Source organism: Callorhinchus milii, unplaced genomic scaffold (assembly GCF_018977255.1).
Source record: "Callorhinchus milii isolate IMCB2004 unplaced genomic scaffold, IMCB_Cmil_1.0 Scaffold11, whole genome shotgun sequence".
Lineage (NCBI taxonomy): Eukaryota > Metazoa > Chordata > Chondrichthyes > Chimaeriformes > Callorhinchidae > Callorhinchus > Callorhinchus milii.
The window spans coordinates 17,496,246-17,516,897 of NW_024704752.1; the positions used below are offsets into that span (position 1 = coordinate 17,496,246).

Consider the following 20,652-nt stretch of genomic DNA (forward strand, 5'->3'; position numbering starts at 1 on the left):
CTATGTCTTGGCCCAGTCAGCATCATCTGTCCCTTTTTGCTAGTTTTCGATTGGAATTCACAACTACGCTTGCCTGCTTTGGGTGAGAAAGAGTTAAAAAGCAAAGGCCGACCAATTCATTTTGATATTTCTGTGCACTTACTAGAATAGGAGCATTACGTTTCAATGATGTTGGCACTGTTCCACGACAGCATGCAATCACACTGAAAATAGAGCAAGACGGCTATGTCAATTGACCACGAAGGAAAGTTTAAACAGAAAATCTCTTGTACGTTGAGTGAACCCATCTCAGTATGTGAACCTGACATTTGTTCTTGATAAAATTACTAAGTTATTCTAAAAGAAATCATGGGTGGGAACTGCTGGTGGGAGCTGGCTCCAATTCAATTGTCTGAATGACTTCAAGACATATTCCCAATGTAATAGTCACTGCGTAAATGTAAATTGTTGATTCTTTCCACCATCAAAAAATGTAACAAATCCCATTCTAAATATACATCATCACAGCCACTACACTTACCAGGAAACAAAATCTCATCTCCCTCCCCCCAAAAGACCACGAGAGCCAATGGAAAAATAAATTCTGAAACATAAGGGGAAATGTCAGGTTTAAAGATAAACAAAGTGATTTACTGTTGTTTGCTGTGGTTCCTTATCATTTTACATTTTAAAACATTACTTTTCTCTTTTATAATGAATGGCCTGCTGAATAATTCTGACTGAAAGGCATACATGTACCTCTCGGTAAAACGCAACCCGGGAGCCATCGTGATGAACTTATTTGTTAATTTATTTTTAGTTACGGCAGCTCGTCCAAAACTCCGTGAGTATCTTCTGCCAGTGAGAAATACTCTTATTTTCCATCTGCCTAATTTCAGAACACAACATCCCGTTGCAGGCTATTCCAGGAAGGAAATTAACAACAGGGGCAGTTAGTGAGTTATTTGTTGAGTGAGTTTCTGGCACCAGAACGGCTTCTGGTCAAAAGGCTGCATTTCATACAGTTTTTAATTCTCTGCAATATCTTTTGTCCGGCACAATTGCAGTTGGACATATCTGGGAAGTATCTTATTACAGTTGAGTGACTTCTCCAATAATACATGATTATACCCAACACTCAAGGTTATGAAATTGCTACTGTTGCGAAATATGACATTTGCTGTAATTCTTTTCAGGCAAATTATCGATTAATTATTTCTAGAATCTGCATATAATAAATTAATAATCCTTGCATTTGATATAGCATCTTATCACGTCTTCCAGATGTCTCAAAGCGCTTCATAGAATACACTGTAAAGTGAATTGACTGTATATTTGTAAGCATAGCGTTCTTCTTAGAAATAATTCCGAGCGAGGGAAATTAAAACCATTTGCATAAAAAGGTAAAAGATGCATTTTCCCTCCTCTTAGCTTTTCTCTCTAACTTTAATCTTATTCTGTTTCATACTGAACATTGATCTGAAGTGACTGGGTCAAATTTTGATAAGTGATACGACCTCTATACTGCCCATACTGAGAGGAAAGCTTGTTTTGTGCCAATCACAAATGGCTTAACACTGTTTGATGAAACTTTTGTCTTATACACCATTTAGTGAGTGCTCGGCCTTACAGATCTGACCCACTAGCATGAAGTATTGGCATTAGGAAAATATCAACAGCCCATATGCCCATAGCTCAGTGTAGTTTCTTTCAGGAAAAAACACGGGTAAAAACTGAGGGCAAGTCGTCGGCTGAAACCTAACAACCAAACACTGTAAAGTATAAAAAATAAACTGCATTGTTGTGAGATTGCAGCACGTCTAAATATTCCCATTGCAAAATCTGAGAAAGCCTAATTAAAGGGGTCAAATGGGCCGTAAACCATTGCTGAATATGTTCTATGCACCCAGGAATTTACTGGATTTTTTCCATACGTTTTGAATCAACCAAATATAAAATGTTCAGTGGCGTTTCTTCAAGACCCTCCAACTGAATTAAATGATACTGTGGATTATCTACTTAACCTATCACCTGTATTATTAAATCACAGTTTCTATAATTGACAATCCAACAGTTCCATAGGAGCATAGGATCAAGCATGTTCCGTACTTTCCAGGTTGAACAAATAACCCACAGATTTGCCCTGTGATTCCTTACCCAGACTCCTTGCGTGTCAGCCCTCTTCTTGTGATGCTATGGAATGTAATCTTCCCACAACATTAAGGGGCCTGCGACCACAAAATAATATTCTTCATTCCAGCTGCACATAATGGGCATCAGAAGCAATAAAAAAAAACACTTTGAACGCATTGCCAGCATAATCATTATTCCTGCATAGAAACCGACGTTGAACACAGCTAAAAAATTCGGCCAGAAGATAAGCTAAACCCATGGGGCAAATGGGCAGCTTTTTGGTTAACCTGTAAATAAATGAATGTTTTCCCAACATGAGCATTTTAGGGCGGGCATGTCCCTTTACGGATTGGGAGATTGTGTTTCTCTGAACAATGCACACTGCTTTCAGATTCCTGCCATTACTCCCCTTCACAGCCGTTGCAAGATGAAATGCTGCTGTCTGCAGATAAAGCCACTGTAATAAAGGTGGCTTGTTTTCAACAATACCTTATAGTCTGGCAGATCTGGTGACAAGAATGTGCTAGTTTTTTCTAAGCATTGTATAGCGTTCCGTTGGTGCTGAGCAGTACAGGATCCCTTTGCCTTAGTCTGAAGGAGTAGGTAAATAGGAGAATTTGCTGCATTAATTCCCCCGTTAGTGCAGAGATGAGGATATAATCAGCCTTGAGTGTCAACCTGGTAGTATTTCTCCCCTCTGAGTCAGAGGGTTGTGGGTTTGAACCTCATGTCAGGGCTTTGAACTAATTTGGGCTGCCCCCCCCCCCCCAAGCAGTGCTTCAGGTCAAGATTTCAGCAACAACCCCCCCACCTTAATCTCTGAAACTCTCTCTACTCTCAATATCAATTTTTAAATCCCGTCTAAAAAACAACCTCTTAGACTGCATCTATTGTCACTGAAGTGCTTTGAGATGTCTCGAAGACATGATAAGGCGCTTTATCAAACGCAAGTATTATTATCATTATTCTCCTACTCCCCCTCTCTTGCTCAGTGTCCAACTCCATCTTTGTGAAGCTCTCTGCAATGCTATCCTATATGAGGGGAGCTTTATAAATACAATATAAATGTTGTGCTGTAGAAGACTTTTAGCCAATTTTAACAGTTCTGGTCCTGGGAGCCACACTGAGCATAGGGGCTCTTCATACTGTTACTGGGGAAACAGACGAGAGAGGAAAGCTGAGGGCAAAATACTGCAGATGCTGCAAAATCTGAAATAAAAACAGAAGTCGTTGGGAAAACTCAGCAGTCAGGTCAGGCAACATCTATGGAGAAAGGGAAATGTGTTACCGTTTCAGGTCGATGACCTTTTGTCAGAATTGGAAGCTATGTTACCCAATACTGTCAAACCTCTCTTTGTTAACCGATGAAAAATAGATTGACAGCAATAAGACCGACAGTCCAAAATAAAAGACAAAGCATGATACTTCAACATATACTCGATCTTTAACTTGATATTGTTATGTTACACAAAGTGACCACTGGACCATATGTCCTTCATCCAGAGACAGTGTACAAAACAAGTTTAACTGGGGATCAACCTTTTGCTCTTAGCAAACAAAAATTGGCTCGAGGAGCACTGTAAACTGGGCAAAGAGTGTAAACCATTGGAAATATCCCTTCACTGGAAGATGCTGTTTACATCCTTTGGGTTTTACTTACACAAGGTTGTGCCGTGAGAAAGTGGAAAATATTTACTTTCAATCAGTTTTGAAATACCAGAGATACTTTCTCCAAATATGAGCATCTACTCTGCACGGCAAGAAGTACTCTAGGCTACACTTGAAGTCAGTTACAGAGATGATCAGGAAAAATTGAAAAATGCCCTTTTTTTTAGTTTCCACTTGCTGATAGCATTCATGTAAAAATTCAGATTATTCATGAAAGTTACTCCAACAATCCATTAATGTTAAATCAGTCACAGTATAAATTGAGCAGTACAATCCCAGAGTAGCAAATTCCTTGTTGGAGCCTGACTGACTATCAGACCTCTTTGAGGAAGGAGGTGGTTTCAACAGCTCATGAATTCACAGCTCTGCAGTATAAATGATTCAAGTCCCTGGTCAATGTGAATAGGATTGTGAAGAATCAATTCTCCTCTACATCGCTCTGGAAATAATATCACTTTGCTATCAGCAGTATAACAATAACAATCTTGAAGTGCCACTGAACTAAACAATGAGTTTACAGAAACAGTTTATAGGAACATAAAAGGAGGCCATTCAGCTTATTGAGCCTGTTTCGATATTGCATTAAATCAGAGCAGATCTCATTCCCCACCTTTTCTGTACATCCTTTAATTTCCATGTAGTTCACCTACACTTTACTGTAAATCCTGTGAAACGCTTTGAGGCATCCTCCTGACATGAAAGGTACCATATCAAATGCAATTATTATTATTATTATTATTATTATCTACTTATTTCCTTTTTAAATATTCTGGACTTAATTCCTGTCCTTTTAGCCTTCATTAGTTCTCAACTCCAAGAATCCTCTTTCTGCTGCTTGTGCTAAAACAGTTGTGTTCTGTTCCATTGCTTGCAGAAATGCGTGATGGATGAGTTAGCAGGATGCTTTCAAATCAGTTATGCCTGATATGGAGAAAGGATGTGCTTGATGCTGACACTGTAGACCAGTTCCATTCTCAGCACTGACATCTCTCACCTAGATAACAACAACAAAAAAGCCACGATCTGCGTCTATGCCACCTGTTTCACTACTCACCGTGACATTGCCTCTGCCTCCAAGAGGGATATGTGTAGGAGACCTGACATTTATGGAAAATCTTTCTGATAGCTGAAAAACATCAAGCCTTTAATGGTATTAACTCAAAGTGGTTTCTTTTGACTTTGCTCAGTTTAGTTATAATTTTTTTTCCTGAAAGGCTAGTCCTTATGTGATGCTGGGGGCATCTTCATGGTGCAGTGGGATTATTTCCATCCATCTATTCCTTCATCATGGCTCATTGGCTATTTGATTTCCTTTCTTCCCAAATACCAGCATCCAGTCTCTGCTTCATACAGAGCCCAACAGCATGTGACACTTTGGGTAATAATAATCCCTCCAAAATAAAACAATAATAAATTGGTCATTTTCAATCTACCACTGTTTGTGGGACATTGCTGTGCGCAAATGGCTGGGGCGTTCGCCCACAAATATACAGTCAATTCATTTCAGTGGTATTATTTGTATCTGGAGAGCATTTTGATGTCCAGAGACTGTGTTGGTTCCTCTTCTACCAACGAGCTGGTCATAAGAACATAAGAACAGAAGAAATACTAGACGAAAAAAGATGAAGCTTCATCTAGTTTGCCTTCCGCCATCCTGGCGCATGCACATATGTCCCAAACTACCTATGCACTATATCCCATAATGTTATTTCCTAAAAGAAAACTATCTAATCTGTGTCACACCATCTCTTTGAGGCTGAGACACAGAGCCTTCCCTTTACTTGTAGAAAATAGGAACTGACACTGCACTTCAGTTTATATCCTTCCCCTTTCATTACTACCAGCCTTTATTGATCATGCTATTCTGAACCTGTCATGTTTTCTCTCCCTAAACTTTCTCTGTATATAGTACTATTACGGTTTGTTTCAAAAAGATATATTCTGTTTGATTGTAGCATCAAAGAGAAGAAGATCGATTTGACTGCTGCCAACACTATGTCCCTCCAATCATCATGTAACTCTTGAAGAACTGAATTGTCTCTTTATTTACACTTCTTAACCTACAATTACTTCTATATTAAACCAATTAATTATTTCCTTTCCTCTCCCCTAGAGTTGTAGTCATGTATTTATCGCACTTCAGTTAACTAATTGCCTTGCAGACTTCTTTCAGATGTGTGAGCCTTTTGCTTTGACCAGGCATGTTATACTTGGGTTGTGTCTGGGATAATAATTCTCCTGCTCTAGGGTCAACTGTACCTGACTAAGTGGGCTTAAAGAGGCCACACATGTAAAGCAGAAGTAAATCAACATGTCCCTCCTGAAAACACTCAAGATCAAGTATATTGGCAACACTCGGAAGGGATCCATATTTCGCTTCAATGGGAATTAACTGAGGATTAACACAAAGTTCAGTGAAAAGTTCCTTTGTGAAAGAACTCATGAAGCTACTGGTAACACTTATCACACCCATTGGGTTCATGAAAATGCCTCCTGGGTCCATCAGTTTTGACATGAATTATTATACCCATACACGTATCCATCTGAAGATACTGTGCTCTACAACTTAATCTTCTATTTTATATTACATCGAAACAACAAACTATGATTTTTGAAAACTTTATTGATTTGCTTGTTCCATTGTGCAGTGCACTGTGCAGTAGCAATTGTTTAATCATTCATAACTCTGCTCTGAACACAAAGTAATACATAATTTCTTAGTGCAATTAGGTTGTTTGCATACTGTACCTATATGTCCATCCACCCCTGCAGTCAGGCTCAAAACACAGCAGAAAGAAAATTGGAAAAAAGAGAAGCTTTGTGCATAGTAAGTGGAACATTAGCAGATGTGGTAGTGTAGAATTTCCATGGGCCCTGGGGAAATAGCTGCAGAGAATTCAAAAGAACTCAATAATAGTTTAATTGAACATCTGTGAAGCAGAATTAATTGATTTCTAAGGAAAGAGAACAAATGCAAGGCAAGGGACCCCAAAGAGCTCAAAGGGAAGGAAATGACTGAACCAAGANTTTTTTTAGGCCATTTTACATAGGCACAAATCTTTATTGAAATCCCCAAACCCTCATATTTTAAAAGAACATGATTCAACAAATAAAATACAAAAGAATATGATTCATTTCTTTACGCTATAATAACCATCCGAGCTTGCAGAAGGCAGAATGCGCAGAAACAATTGCTTCCTATTAAGCTATTCTGCTGAGTGGGATGGAGGTGAAATGCGCAGTTTTGTACAAATCAATCAATGCCTGTTTTCAGCCTTTGCTTGGGAACAAAGTGCTTTCCTGTACGTCTTGGTATTGCTGCTTCTCAGTCACTGGCTGCGACACAATGATTTGATTGTTCAATTATTATTTGCCCAGAGCATTGTCAGTAATTACTTAGAGAGTAATATTGACTGCAGTAACAGTGCAGCATACCCGTGTTATGTGAGGAAGAGAATTAATAGCTCTGGAACTCCCTTCCTAACTCCCTTCGCCTCGCCCCCTCTCTTCCTATTTTCAGGTCTCGGCTAAAGACCTTTCTTTTCGACCGCGTCTTTGGTCACCTTCCTCCCCCTCCCCCCGGGCTCGGCCCCGGGATCCGTTACTGTGAAACGCTCTGAGATGCCGTCCAGCGTGGAGGGCACTATATAAATCCAAGTTGTTGTTATTAAGTGAAGACTGACAAAAGATCACAGGAAAGAAGGTGCTTTTCCTTTTTTCTTCTCTTTGACCATTTTTAATTTTATTATTAATATTTATTATATCAGTTCACTTTACAGTATATTCTGTGAAGCACTTTGAGACTTCTCATTATAAGGTGCTATATCAAGTGCAAGGATTATTATTATTATTAATTCCTCATCTTTATCTATTGTTTCTATGTCGCAGATAAACATTCTTCTCTCAATGGGGGCATTTCACCCTTCACTTATCAATTTGCAATAACTTTCTTGAAGCATTTCAGAGAATCCTTTTAATTATTATTTGTTTTCTGTATTGTTCACAGGTTAGATTCCATCAACTTAATTGATGTGTCAGCATTTTCCATCCCATTTACAGGGTATACAGTCCTATAGCATCCTTTCAACTTAAATCGATGATCATATTAAGTCACCTCTCTAATTCAATGAATGTAGAAACAAAACATCCCATTTTAGAGTGAGTTCAATGCATCCTTGCTTTATTCATCATCATTCAAACCAGTGAATAGCACAAAGCTATTCAGCCTATCAAGCGTAAATTGGTGTGAACTCATTCAATTGATTTGACTATACTCATCCTAATTCCATGATCTTTACATACACCCTTTCTTTTTAAATATTGCCTCAATAGCTACGTTTTAATAAATCTCTTCAAGAAAATGTTTCTCCAACTCTACCTACCCCTTTTGATTCTTCCAGTGACAATAATGGTCTTATGGTTACTAATTGAAAAACATTGGGAATAATCTATTTATCTTCTCAAAACCTTTCAGCATTTTGAAGACATCTTATTGATTCCCCTCTGAAACCTTCTCTGTTCTAAGAAAGGCAGAGTCAATTTTTGTAGCTCACGTTCTTTACTGTAATCCTTCATCCTTGCTATCATTTGTGTGATCCTAAACTATACCTTTTCCGATGATCTGATTTTTCCTATTTTCTGAGATGCGGCTCCCAGATTTGTACGCAGTAGTTCAAACGCATTCCCAACCAATGTCTTGGATTAATGCAAAATAATTGCTTTGTATTCAATTTCTCCTTATATATAAATCCAAGAAATCAATTTGCTTTTTATAGCTTTTTCTACCTGCACTGCCATCTATGTCACCCTGACATTCTATCACCTGCTTAATTTGGTATCATCAGGTCATGATAGACAGAGGGATTAAGAATTCAAAGAACAGAAAAGAATAGCAAAGTATATGTAGACAGGACATTCTTTCCGTCATTTTCATTCATTCAGTTTACAAAGCAAAATACTACAGATGCAAAATGATTACTAAGTGTAATTACACAAATTTTCCAGACTTAACATTTTTTTTATATCCACCAGTTTGAAAGTGCTCTACAATTTCTATGGATTGATGGTTGGCAAACAAACTGTCATTTTTGGAGCGCGATAACTTGCGGAAACATATGAATCCCATGCTCTTTTGTTACCTCTGCATTGAAGAAAATATTCTTGAAACAAAAATATTTAGTGAGGATGAATAGGCAAATAAATTGACTGACAAAATGTGAAACAAAAAATGAATCTAATAATATATAAAGAAGCAGAGAAGCCATGAAAAATGATCAACTGCAAAATGGTTTGGGATATTTTTCTCTGCAGATAAAAAAAACTTCTTTTTAAAAAATACTTTCAGATTGTTTCTCATATTTAGTATGGAATGGTATCCTGTATAACAAAATATTTAAATCACCTGGGATAATCCAATCTTCATTAAGTGAACTACAAGGTCTTGGCATTTTAAGCACTTCCGGGTGCAAACATAAACATGTTCTTTTCTCTCTCTGTAAAGAGTAGGTAATTGATTTTTGGGGGTTTATCCCCTGAACAGAATTTGACTTCAATTTTGTGGCATTGGGAAATAGATGCAATATTCTTTATCCCAACCCCCATCAAAAAAATCAGGATTAAAGATATAATAAAGGGTATTTTTTGAAATTCAAAGTTATGAACAACATTTCAGTGTTATGAAAGCTGTAAGAAGTGTATATGGAACCTCGGTAGTTTTGTATTCTGAACTAGACTAGAATCCCATCTCCTCCCTCATCAGAGAAAACTTCTTAGGCCAGAAGAACTGGTTCAATAGAAACAATTTGGAATTAAAACGGTTCATTGATATCTAAAAGTAATGCTTAAAGTATTATTTGTGGCCATATTTATGCTGGAAAATGAACACAAATTAATACTCTGGACAATGGAGAATGACTTAAGTTTCCCAAAACAGCTGAAACTCTCACTTGTGAAATGCCCCAAGTAAAGAAATGCCATTTATAGATTTCTGAGAAGCTGAATTATGCTAACGAGATGGATTTTTCAGAATGTAAAGAGCCATTTGACCTCTCCAAGGGGATAGGTTCAGTACACTGCTTGCAAAAAAGAATTCCTGGGCCTTTTTGACATAATTCTTTGATGTAATAAAACATGATAAAAATCAATTTCTTTCTTCCTGACATGTTGCGATCAGCTACTAATTTAATCATAAAAGTTGCTTAGTTTGCATGATAGTCCAAAGGCAGCCTCTTAGCCTATTACAACGTATTGATACATAAAATGTACTGATGCAGAAGAATCCCGACAGTCTGAATGAAAGTTAGTTCAAATCAGTTGAAGTAAACAGCAATTGCTGCATATCTGCCTTTTGACAGGAAGAAAAATTCTCATTGGAAGTCTTTGAATAACAGATCGAAACCGAGCTGTCCTACACAGGTATTTTGGGCCAGTACTAAAATGGTTCAACAAAAATACAAGGGAAGCAGAATACCATTGAGCAATTCTCATGAGATCAAGTGGTCGAACACCTTTGCTTCCATTTCAATGTGAAATATAATTTTTAAAATTCTGCATGATCAAATTGCATATAAAATCAGCAGACGGTATATCTGTGTGGGGAAATGTACCTGTGTTCCCTTGGAGCTTCACTAGCTATTTGCCTTCAATTTCTTTAAGGATGTGTAATCCACATCCCATTTGCAAATCAATGGTGAATAATGTGAACAATTCATATGAAATATGGAACAGAAGGAGGATAAGGCCAATATTTTATTTCAATCCAATTACCACTGGTATTGGCTCTTTGGGTTAGATGGGGTTGAGTCATTGTCAAGATTTAAATTGATGGAAACTATAACATCGTTAATAAATAATATGCCCTAACCCTAAACCAATTCACATACAGCAATGTCTTACAAACAGCAATAAAATGAATGACCAATTTCATTTGGGGGATTGCTGGCCAAGACACTGGGAGCAACTCCATAATCAGAGGCACCTTCTGATTCAGAGGCAAGAGTGCTTTCAATTGAACCAGGCTGACACCTGATCATATGTTAAAAAATTCAGTCAATATGAAGATGTTATCGACAAGGTTTATCAAATGGCTGGATGTATCTCTATAGAATTTGATAGCAAATTGAAAGCCCTGATTAACTCAGTGTATTTGGACATTGTACAGTTTTTGGCACCATCTTCGAAAGGATATTAACAACAACAACTTGCCTTTCTATAGTATTCTTCATCGGTGATAGCATCTCAGAGTGCTTTTAAAACGTTGGAGAGTAGAATATGACGACACTATAATGCAGTATTATAAGTTATGAAGCGAGGCTCACAGAATTGGGATTCTTTTACTGAGAGTTTATGATCTAGGTTACAAAAATGCCGAGGGACATGGAACATGCGAATGTAACCAGGTTATTTAAACTTTGATAATAGTCACAGAACTAGGACATGATTACAAAATAAACAAACCTGAAATGAGTCTGGAGATTACAAGAAGTTTCCTTTCTCACAGAACAGAGGACATGTGGAACAAACCCACTAAAAGCAATTAATCCTTTAAAAATAGCTGAACAAATATCTGGACATGGAACATGAAGGTTATCAGGACAAGAACAGAGGAAAGCAATCAAATACTCTGCAGAACACGATGGTTCTTCTTCTAGAAACTATACCTGGGAATGTCATTTGTGGATACAAGACAATGAGTATTCATCCCTTGGAGCGAAAAGACAGCCCTTTATGTTGCTCACTTGTCTCTATATGTGATGATTGTGGTTATTATTTATCATCTTTCTAATGTGCTCATGTTTTCAAAACACCAGATATTCTAAAATTTGATTCACCCGAGTCTTTTGCTTTTAAGTTTTAACTCAAGAACAGTGCCAATAAAATTTTAAAGCATGGCATCTGAAATATTTTTAATTATATAGAAAAGCTGTGTTGTATGCAATTTTCTGTCTGGAAATTTAACTTAAATGATATCAAGAAAATTATATGGCGAAATAACACACTGAAATCTTTTTCTTACAATTATCATTTTTTCGAACCACTTAAATCAGATCTTCTCCTGGTTCTGGGCAAAGCTCCATTTTAGTAAGTGGAAGAGCTCAAACATCCATGAGATTCATCCTAAATGAGAACTATTTCTTTCGAAACAGATTCCTGATTCAAGAGAGAGTGAAGAACTGCAGATTTACTCTCAAGGTAAAAAGGAGATGACCGTAGTGTGAGCAGTTCCTACACTTAATTTGAAGGAGCAACATGAGCTGCTTGACCTTTTGGCATTCCATCTTGTGCGATAATTCCTTTCCATGTTATTTACTGGTCTCTGCAAGTTCAGAAAAAGTAACTTTGACTGTATGTGGCTGAACATTTTATTGACTGTATCAAATTGCTAAATCAATAACACCTTGTTACTTGTCTTTTCATTTATGTTCCCTGAAGGAAGAACATACATTAATCCAAGGTGCTGAATGATTTACAAACCAAATATCCTCCTTGAAATTATCCAAAAATTGAAGAGTTAAATTCTAAGACCATTCCTTCCATGTAGAACTATTGAGAGATGCAAGAAAAATGCAGCTAACTCTGGTTGCAGCATGCCTGGCTCAGAATCCTTGGATGCCTTGTAACTTGCTTTTGCAATTGCAAATACAGTTAGTTCTTTATAATTCAGGAAAACAGAACTATGGAATAAAAGCAAAGTGAAACCTTGTCACGTTAATGTGAAAGATAATCTGAGAAAAGCTACTTCACACACTTACATGGTACATTTGCATTTCAATTCGAAATGAATCTACATAAAACTCCTTGGATACAGGTACTTAATTGACTTCCAAACAAAATACTTTGAAAGTGTTCAGCCTACAGCTTGTAATTACAGAGCCGTAGTCATTAAAAGTACTGATTCTAGTTGTTTTTAAAAATAACTGCACAGGTAGAACTTAAACAATCATTAACTGGAACTTTATTACTTTTAACTTGTCTTGGTAAAAACTGATTTGAATTGAAGTGGTCAGTTATAACTGTATTTAGCACAACTGCATTAAAATATTGTGCATACCCATTTCAGGTCATAATAAAAGAAAGCATGGGATGAGAAAAGTCCATGTCAGGTCCCTGTCTTCCATTGAATAAGCATATAACATGCAATAATCAACACTTATTGTGAACTCTACCAACAACAAATTACATTTGTATAGCGCCAAACCATAGAATCTTTTGAGAACAGTTTCCCCCATCCTACAAAGATGAAATCAAAGAAATCAGGTTTCAGCTTTTAACAGCTGTATTCATGAACTTTCTGCATTCTAGCACTGAAGTGCCTGTTTGTTTACCTACAGAAAACATATGAACTCCAAAGAGACCAGAGAGTATAATAGTGGATGTGTGTAACAGTCCTTCCCCTAAGCAATTGATATCTGTTCATTAAGTGTTTTTCTAAAAAAACTCTACAAGACATTATATTACTATATTGCTTGATCCTCGAGAGTGTGTTGACAAGGTTTTTTTTCTTATTCAGAGTCTTCTTAAACACTTAACAGCCTCCCAACCTCCTCTAATTGTCATAAACAGGAAAATAGGAATCAACCAGCCATTAAATTTGATGTACAAATACTCACGTGACAGTATATGTAAATGCTAATACCTGGATATTTCATAGGTTTTCATGTAACAGTCATTATCAAGGCACTCCCGCTGTTTAAGCCTTTTTAATTGTCAAACAAGTAATGATCTAAGGAGCTTACGAAACAATTGAATGTGTTTTCGTCAAAAAAAACGACTGTTTCCATAGACACGGCCTTAAATGATTCTGCCTCTCGACTGGTGTTCTATTCGCTGTGGTGTAAGCAACAGCTGCATTCCAATCCTAATCACAAAGATGTTCTGAGAAAATATTTTACTCTTTCATTTTGGGATTTGTGCTAACCTGATTTGTTTAAAGTAGGATTTCTCTTCAATCGTCTGCCTTGTATTGTGCGTTATTCATATACTTTCTTCATTCCAAATTTCATGCACATTGATAAACATGAATGCCACAATGGGGCATACTCTTACGAAATTTGGAATGAAGAAAGTTCAAGAATACTCTTCCAATGCAGAATTACAGGCTATTGCTGGTGCCACACTTAAAGGGTCAAACCAGAATCACTATTAACAGCATGCTATCAAATAACTGGGTGTACGAGACCCATCTGTGATCGGCAAAAACAGGAAAAATACAATACTCCCATTAATTAGAACCAACACGACAACTCCAGTTAATAGTACTGTATTTGCATGAACACGTATTTGGTAAACCTCTCATTTTGTGATAGATAGGCAATATAATTGGGAAAAACCCCCACTATCTTTGAGATGAAAATAAAACCTGACTGTTCCATCGTTTCTCCCTCACTGAACAAAAAATAAGCACGCTAAATGCTTTTTCATAAAGACAGTTCATCTTTCGGCACGGCACGCAAGGTGTGATATTCATTCTGAATGTGCCAACGTATCCTGTTAGCTGCAGCAAAATGCTGTGCAGCAGAAAAAATAATTGAAGCTGCAACGTGCTGATACACGGAAACATTCAACAGTAGCAGTTAATAAACCAGCGAAGACTTCCAGACTTGGACGCGCTATCAAATAACAGATGAACTGAATGGATTTTAAGACAAGTCGATATTTAATCTGTCAACGGACCTCAGGCTGCAGCCTCCTGCTTCCCAATGCATTTTAGACGTTGGCAATAGACAGCTGAATAAGCTTGTCTTGTTTCTAATAAGCATTCACCTTAGGGCTGGAACTGTTCCATTTGCACCTGAATGGTGGATGTAACTGATGGCTGATTCTCTTTGCTGCTCCTACTATTTGAATTTGGGCTTCTGCTGGTCATATGCTCACCGTCTAAATTTTGTAATGGGGCCATTTTTGTCACCTTAGTTTTCACTACGACTGGAATGAAACATTATTGTAAGAGGGTCACGTTTCTGGGTTGCTTGCGGGTGCGTCTGCCTAAGGAGAGAATCGGGATCAGTTGAGATGCTTTCTCTACCCCGGGGGGAAAAAAAATATTTGTTCAAGTGAAAAATGTGTTACATGTTCAGTCCACGTTTCGTGTGGATCATTTTCTCTGAACAATAGGAAATACCCCACATATCTTTCTTAATAATCCTTGCATTTGATATAGCGCTTTTCACATCTTCTAGACGTCTCAAAACGCTTCGCAGAATATACTGTAAAGTGAATTGACTGTATATTTGTGGGCAAAAGCCGGCAGCCAATTGCGCACAAATAGGCCCAAAACAGTCGTGGATTGAAGTGACCGACTTTATTATCGTCTTTTTCCTGAGGGATTATTATCAGGCGGGTGGAGTAAGGAAAATTGGCCAAGGTTTCGTCCTGCAGGGAATCAAACACAGGTCTCTTGCTTGCGAGGCGAGTGCTCAAACCACTGAGCTGCAGGACTCCACGCTTCTTGGCACTCAACTGGGTACTAATCAAAATGCTAGAACATTTTCTTATTTTTCTGTACGTTTCCTGTGATCAGTGCTGATACATTAAATCAGTAACAGTACCCACCCCCCACTGCTCTATTAGGCCCCCCAGTATGGTCCTCAGTGTAGCCGCGCCTGAACTTCACACAAGCGCCTCCGCTGCGTGCAATGACATTTGCATTTTACACAAGTTCACCAAAGCCTCCCAGGAGTGATGTTGCCAAAGTAGATAGTTAGTCGAGTGCGGCGTTCTCATGCTCACTTAACTGTACCGTTTACTAACATGAGCAGAAGGAGTTTCAGCTGCAACCTTTAGCCCTTTGATAAGCGGAAGTCTATCACTGCTTGTTTTAAAAGTTCTCCAGTACCTGCCCACAGGACATAATACTTCAACAGCAACATTTGCAACGTTAAAATGGCAAACTACTACCCTAGTACAGTAGACTTTTTGATGACATTAACTTAAGATCTTGTTTGTAAAGATTCCTTCTCTCTAAACAAACTGAGGTGTGAATGGTGATGGAATCTTGGTCATCATTTTCCTGCTCTCTCCATGATTCCAATCCTAACGTTCTGGTACAAAATGGAGCAACATAATGATCAGAAATATGTCTCCTTGGATCAGACAGCTTATGTCATTCAATATACTGTACATACATCAGAGTCAAAAACAAACAGACCCACCTTATCTTGTTATAACACAACCACAAGATTACATTTGTATAGCGCTTTTCACGTCGGGAGGACGTCCCAAGGCCCTGTTATACGGCATAATCTAAGGTTTCTAAACCTTGGGTTTACTTTAAATTATACTGTGCAATTCATAGAGCACTAGGAGGACCCCCTCAAAGCGTTTGACAATAACTGACAATATCGCACAAAGAATAGAATATAGATATTAAGAAGACTAAAAGAAAACTTCATATATGCAAGTGTATTCTCTGTTCATTGCAAGGAGATACTTTTTTTAAAAAAGTGGCTAAAAGTGATGAAGGAACAAGCTGGGATTTAAAATTGTGGACAGTGTTAGTTTTCAAAATAATAGCTGATGTTCTACATTGTTCTTTACATAAAGACAGTGAATGTTGAGAGTCAGTCTTTCTGCTGTCATTTTTGCTGAAAGACTATAATTGGAGGTTTCTTGCCTCAAAATCAAATTCGGGTCAGTGTAATTTGGGTTCACTGCTCAGGTTTGAACAATTTGAGCAGCACTCCTTGTGTTTTTTGTGCAGCAGCTTTCTCAAATTTGCATTTCGTTCACCGTTACCGTGGCACAAATCTTTTTTTTAAGACAATAGTTACCAGAATTTTCTTTTCCATTTGATAAATATGTCCCGTCTCCACGTCTATTCAGCGGTACAGAAAATGACTGTTTTTTTAATGTAATTTACAAAAGAAAGAGCTTGAACAATAGATGGATTTACCGTGTTCACTTCCAAAACATGCAACTGCACATTAAATAGCACTAATTGAAAAGCGATCTTACAGATAAAATGATACTAACCAAATCAAGTACAGAGACCGTATAGACAGTTATGTAGCATGAGATGCTGCTCAGGGGTTGATTTGAGACAAACTGATAGGGCAGTACAAGCTTGATCTATGCTGCATCTCTGTTCAATTGAGATGCTCGACACTATCATTCACATTTTGTCCCATTATCTATCATATTGATGAGTAAAAATGAATGTTGTGTTTGACCTTCCAGTTACTCTCCAGATGTGTGTAAAAGTCAAAAATGTCACTGTAGACTTTGTCTATAGAAATTGCAAAATAAAAAGTCATTATACCACTTTTTCGGAAAAATGAGAATTAAGATGCGACTTGCCCAATATTCATTGCTAGATTTAGCAATTCCAGAAGTTCATGCGTAAGTGAAGAAGAACTGATATCCAATCATGGACAACACAAGAGTCATACGATATTATTTTCTGAAAAACAGAACTGCCTCTTCTAATCACAAAACAGCAAATGCAAAATTATATACGGACATTAAATCATCAATCTTATCACCATCTCTACTCTATTATGAGCATTGCCTCACAGAGTTTGCATCTTGGTGACAAGTAGGGGATATATTCTTTTCACGGAGATATCACCTTCACATTTCAGCTGTGACCTGCTCATTGTCACACACCAAGTGATCGATGTGTGTTGGAAACATATGAGATGCCACTTTATTGTGAAGTGAAATAAGCAGAGTGTATATGTACAGATTAGAGTTACCAACACAATCCATTTGGTGTTGAGTTGTCAGACCTCACTTGTGCCCTTAGGGAGAGTTTACTGTCTTTGAGAATAAAATGTGTTAAATTAACGTTCACTGTTAAAACAGTTAAAACACTGATAGTGTAGATGTCATTTGGTAGTTCAAACACGTACGAGTCTAGCTATAGAGAACAGCTGCTCACAGAACCATGAAATGCAAGGTCGGAGATGACGAGATCTGGCATTGAAATCTACATAGTTCCCCCCCCCACTTGTCTAACCACCCCTTTTATCAATGAACATCATTGGTTTGTCTATGTTTAAGTCCCCCTCTCGCCCCATCTATGATCGGTGAGACCACTACCCATGCTATCGTCATCACAAGCTCTCTGTGTCATTCATGATGGCGAGCAGTGCAGAGCTCACTGCAAAGCTGCTCTAAAAGGGTTAGCCACTTATACACTCCCAAACAGCAGTAAAGTCATTTTGACCACTGCCCTCCAATATGCTCGTGGAGGTTAGGTTAGAAAGCTGTGCTATTTCATATTTCAATCTTGTAGCTCAAGACGTAAGTTCCAGGGAGATGTGAACCTATCCGCTTTCAGACCGGCGTGCATGAGATCTTTTTCCTGTTAAAAAAAAAACCCCGCAATCCCGGAGACTAAAAGAGATGACACACATAAATAAAGGGGAAGCCTTGTTACCACTGTGGGGGAAAAGTATGAGAATCTCAGCCAATTTAGGGTTAGAATCTTAAATGGTCAGGACGAGAAATTCCATTAAAATGTCTGCATGAGGTTGCAATTGGATGTTAGCGTTATCACACAATGGTTTAGAAAAAGGCCAAAATTCGGGAACTAACATGCCGTTGAGAATAAGGTGCAAATAGAAAGCCTTCAGCACCGATATCTGGTTGGTTGTTTTTATGAGCGGGCATTCTCACTTGACACTGTGTGAAAAAGTGTTGCGGTACAGACCGCGGATATTACCTCCAAAACCATAGCAACAAAATGATTCTTTTGCCAACAGCATTATCGTGGGTTACTACCACTGTTTGCTCAGAGGAAGAAGCTACTACCATGAAAAGGGTCAGTTTGACCTTATGTGACAAATAGTGAAATGCAGATTTACAAGGACAAAGCATAAAGCATCATGCGGCACAAACATTCACAGGCACATTGAATTATTTACAGCAGAAATCCTCGCCCCTGCTGCTCCAATTTACCAGCACACGCTGGATTTCGATTCTGTCCTTAGGAATACATTTGGCTTTCGGTTAAGAAACTGCAGGGCCGTACTCTGCGAATCTCGGATAGATCTTAGGATATTCATCTGAAACGACTTCTGCTCTGGTAAAAGGCTACCAAACGGTTCGTGAGGAAACCAATTCCCGCCGGCCCCAGCAAGAGCCCGTAATGGCTGGAGCACGCTTGAGCTCAAGCGTATGGATTTTCGCAGACGAACAACCTCACCGGAGCGCGTATCGAAAAAAAAAAGTGTATTTTTTTTTAAAATGCAAAAGGATCAACTCATTTAATATTCAAACAAACGGGTTAGCGTAACTGTAACTCACAGTGCAAAGAAATGAAATGACATTAATATTTACACATTAATCGTGCACACGGCAACGTTAAATCCACGATAGTTAAGTTTCAACACAGGTCTCCACCTGAAAATCACAGGTTATTAAACTCATCACGTTCTGGTCATGCTCCAGCTGCCGTATATTACTTAGAATCATTTAAGATTAACTGCCTGGGTGACTTTAACTATTAGGACATTAAGAAAAAAAGGTCATTTTGTAAGGGAACATGCTAGTCACAATACGCTTCAGTCACCAACCATCCGATTTAAGGTCCAACTGGTTCTAACTGCGCCGAATATATAGGATCCGGAGTTTAAAGTTTGCAATCTTGCTTTGGATCTTTCCGAGTTAACAATCCGGGGCCGTCTGTGGCGGCGCTGCTGTGCGCAATTGACTGCCTCGTTTCGCCCACAAAAGCACACAGTCAGTTCACTTTTACGGTATGGCCCGTGAAGCCCTCCGAGTCGTCTGGAAGTCGCGGTCGGGCGCTGTATCAAATGCAAGGATTATTACGATTGACCACGCGAGAGACTTTGACATGTATACCGGACCCGGTCAATCTTAAAATGGTTCAGGGTTTTGCGGTTCTTTTAAATATGTGTATAATACATACACACACACACACACATAAACGAAGAGGGCTCACCTCTCCCCCGTGTCCGTCAAAGATCCCGAATATGGAAGGGTGAGTCTTGTTGACCAGATCGGTGAGCGCTTCGAACCGATCCTCCATATGGTCTCGCCTGCCCTGGATGGAATACACCGCGACGTTGTTGGTCTTGTACTCCCAGGTCTTGGAGAACTCTGCCTCCAGCACGTCCAGCCCCCCGAACCGGTCGTTCTGGATGATCTCCACCACCTTCCCCTTCATCATCTTGACCGCGTTCTGGCTGGACTTGACGATGGTCTTCACCTCGTCCGTGTGGAAGAAGTAGCTCCAGAGGGCCAGGCTGATGCACAGGAGGAACAAAGTTTCCGGCCTCAGGAGAAAATAGCGCATGATGCGGCCTAAGAGAGACAACAGAGTCATGGTGTCTTCTATCATTTATTCTACCAGCCTGGGGGGAAAATGGGACCGAGCGAGAGCATCAGTGCACCATCCTCCTGCCCCCCCACCCCAACCCCCCACACAGACTGACTGACTGACTGTCTGGGGAATCTGCGCATAGACCCCCACACACACACACCCCCACACACACCCCCACCCCCACACACAGGACAGGGCTGGTGTGTGTGTGTGTGTGTGTGTGTTTGCAGCTCTGCTAGAAGTTGGCAGCTGTATCTTTTTGACACATAAACCCCCTCCTCCTCCTCTCCTCCTCTCCCCCAACCCAACCCACACAAAAGAGGGGGCGTTGGGGGGGGTGGAGCTGAGATGAGGGTCTCGCGCTGGTATCTGTCCTCTCTCTCTCTCCCCTCTCCCTCTCTCTCCCCCTCTCTCTCTCCTCTCTCTCTCTCCTCCTTCTCTCTCTCCCCCTCTCCCTTCTCTCTCTCCCCTCTCTCTCTCCTTCTCTCTCTCCTCTCCCTCTCTCTCCCCCTTCTCTCTCTCTCTCCTCTCCCCCCTTCTCCCTCTCTCTCTCTCCCTCTCCCCCCTTCTCTCTCTCTCCTCCTTCT

At 39.1% G+C, this 20,652-nt stretch overlaps 1 protein-coding gene across 1 annotated transcript in view; it reads right to left on the minus strand.

Annotated features, from left to right (window-relative positions):
• Positions 1–20,183, minus strand: part of ppm1lb (protein phosphatase, Mg2+/Mn2+ dependent, 1Lb) — a 39,867-nt gene extending 19,684 nt beyond the window's left edge. The window contains exon 1 of the mRNA XM_007888582.2: positions 19,685–20,183. Coding sequence (XP_007886773.1) covers positions 19,685–20,083 — 399 coding nt within the window. The 5' untranslated portion in view covers positions 20,084–20,183. The remainder of the gene's footprint in view (positions 1–19,684) is intronic.
• Positions 20,184–20,652: the final 469 nt, after the last annotated feature.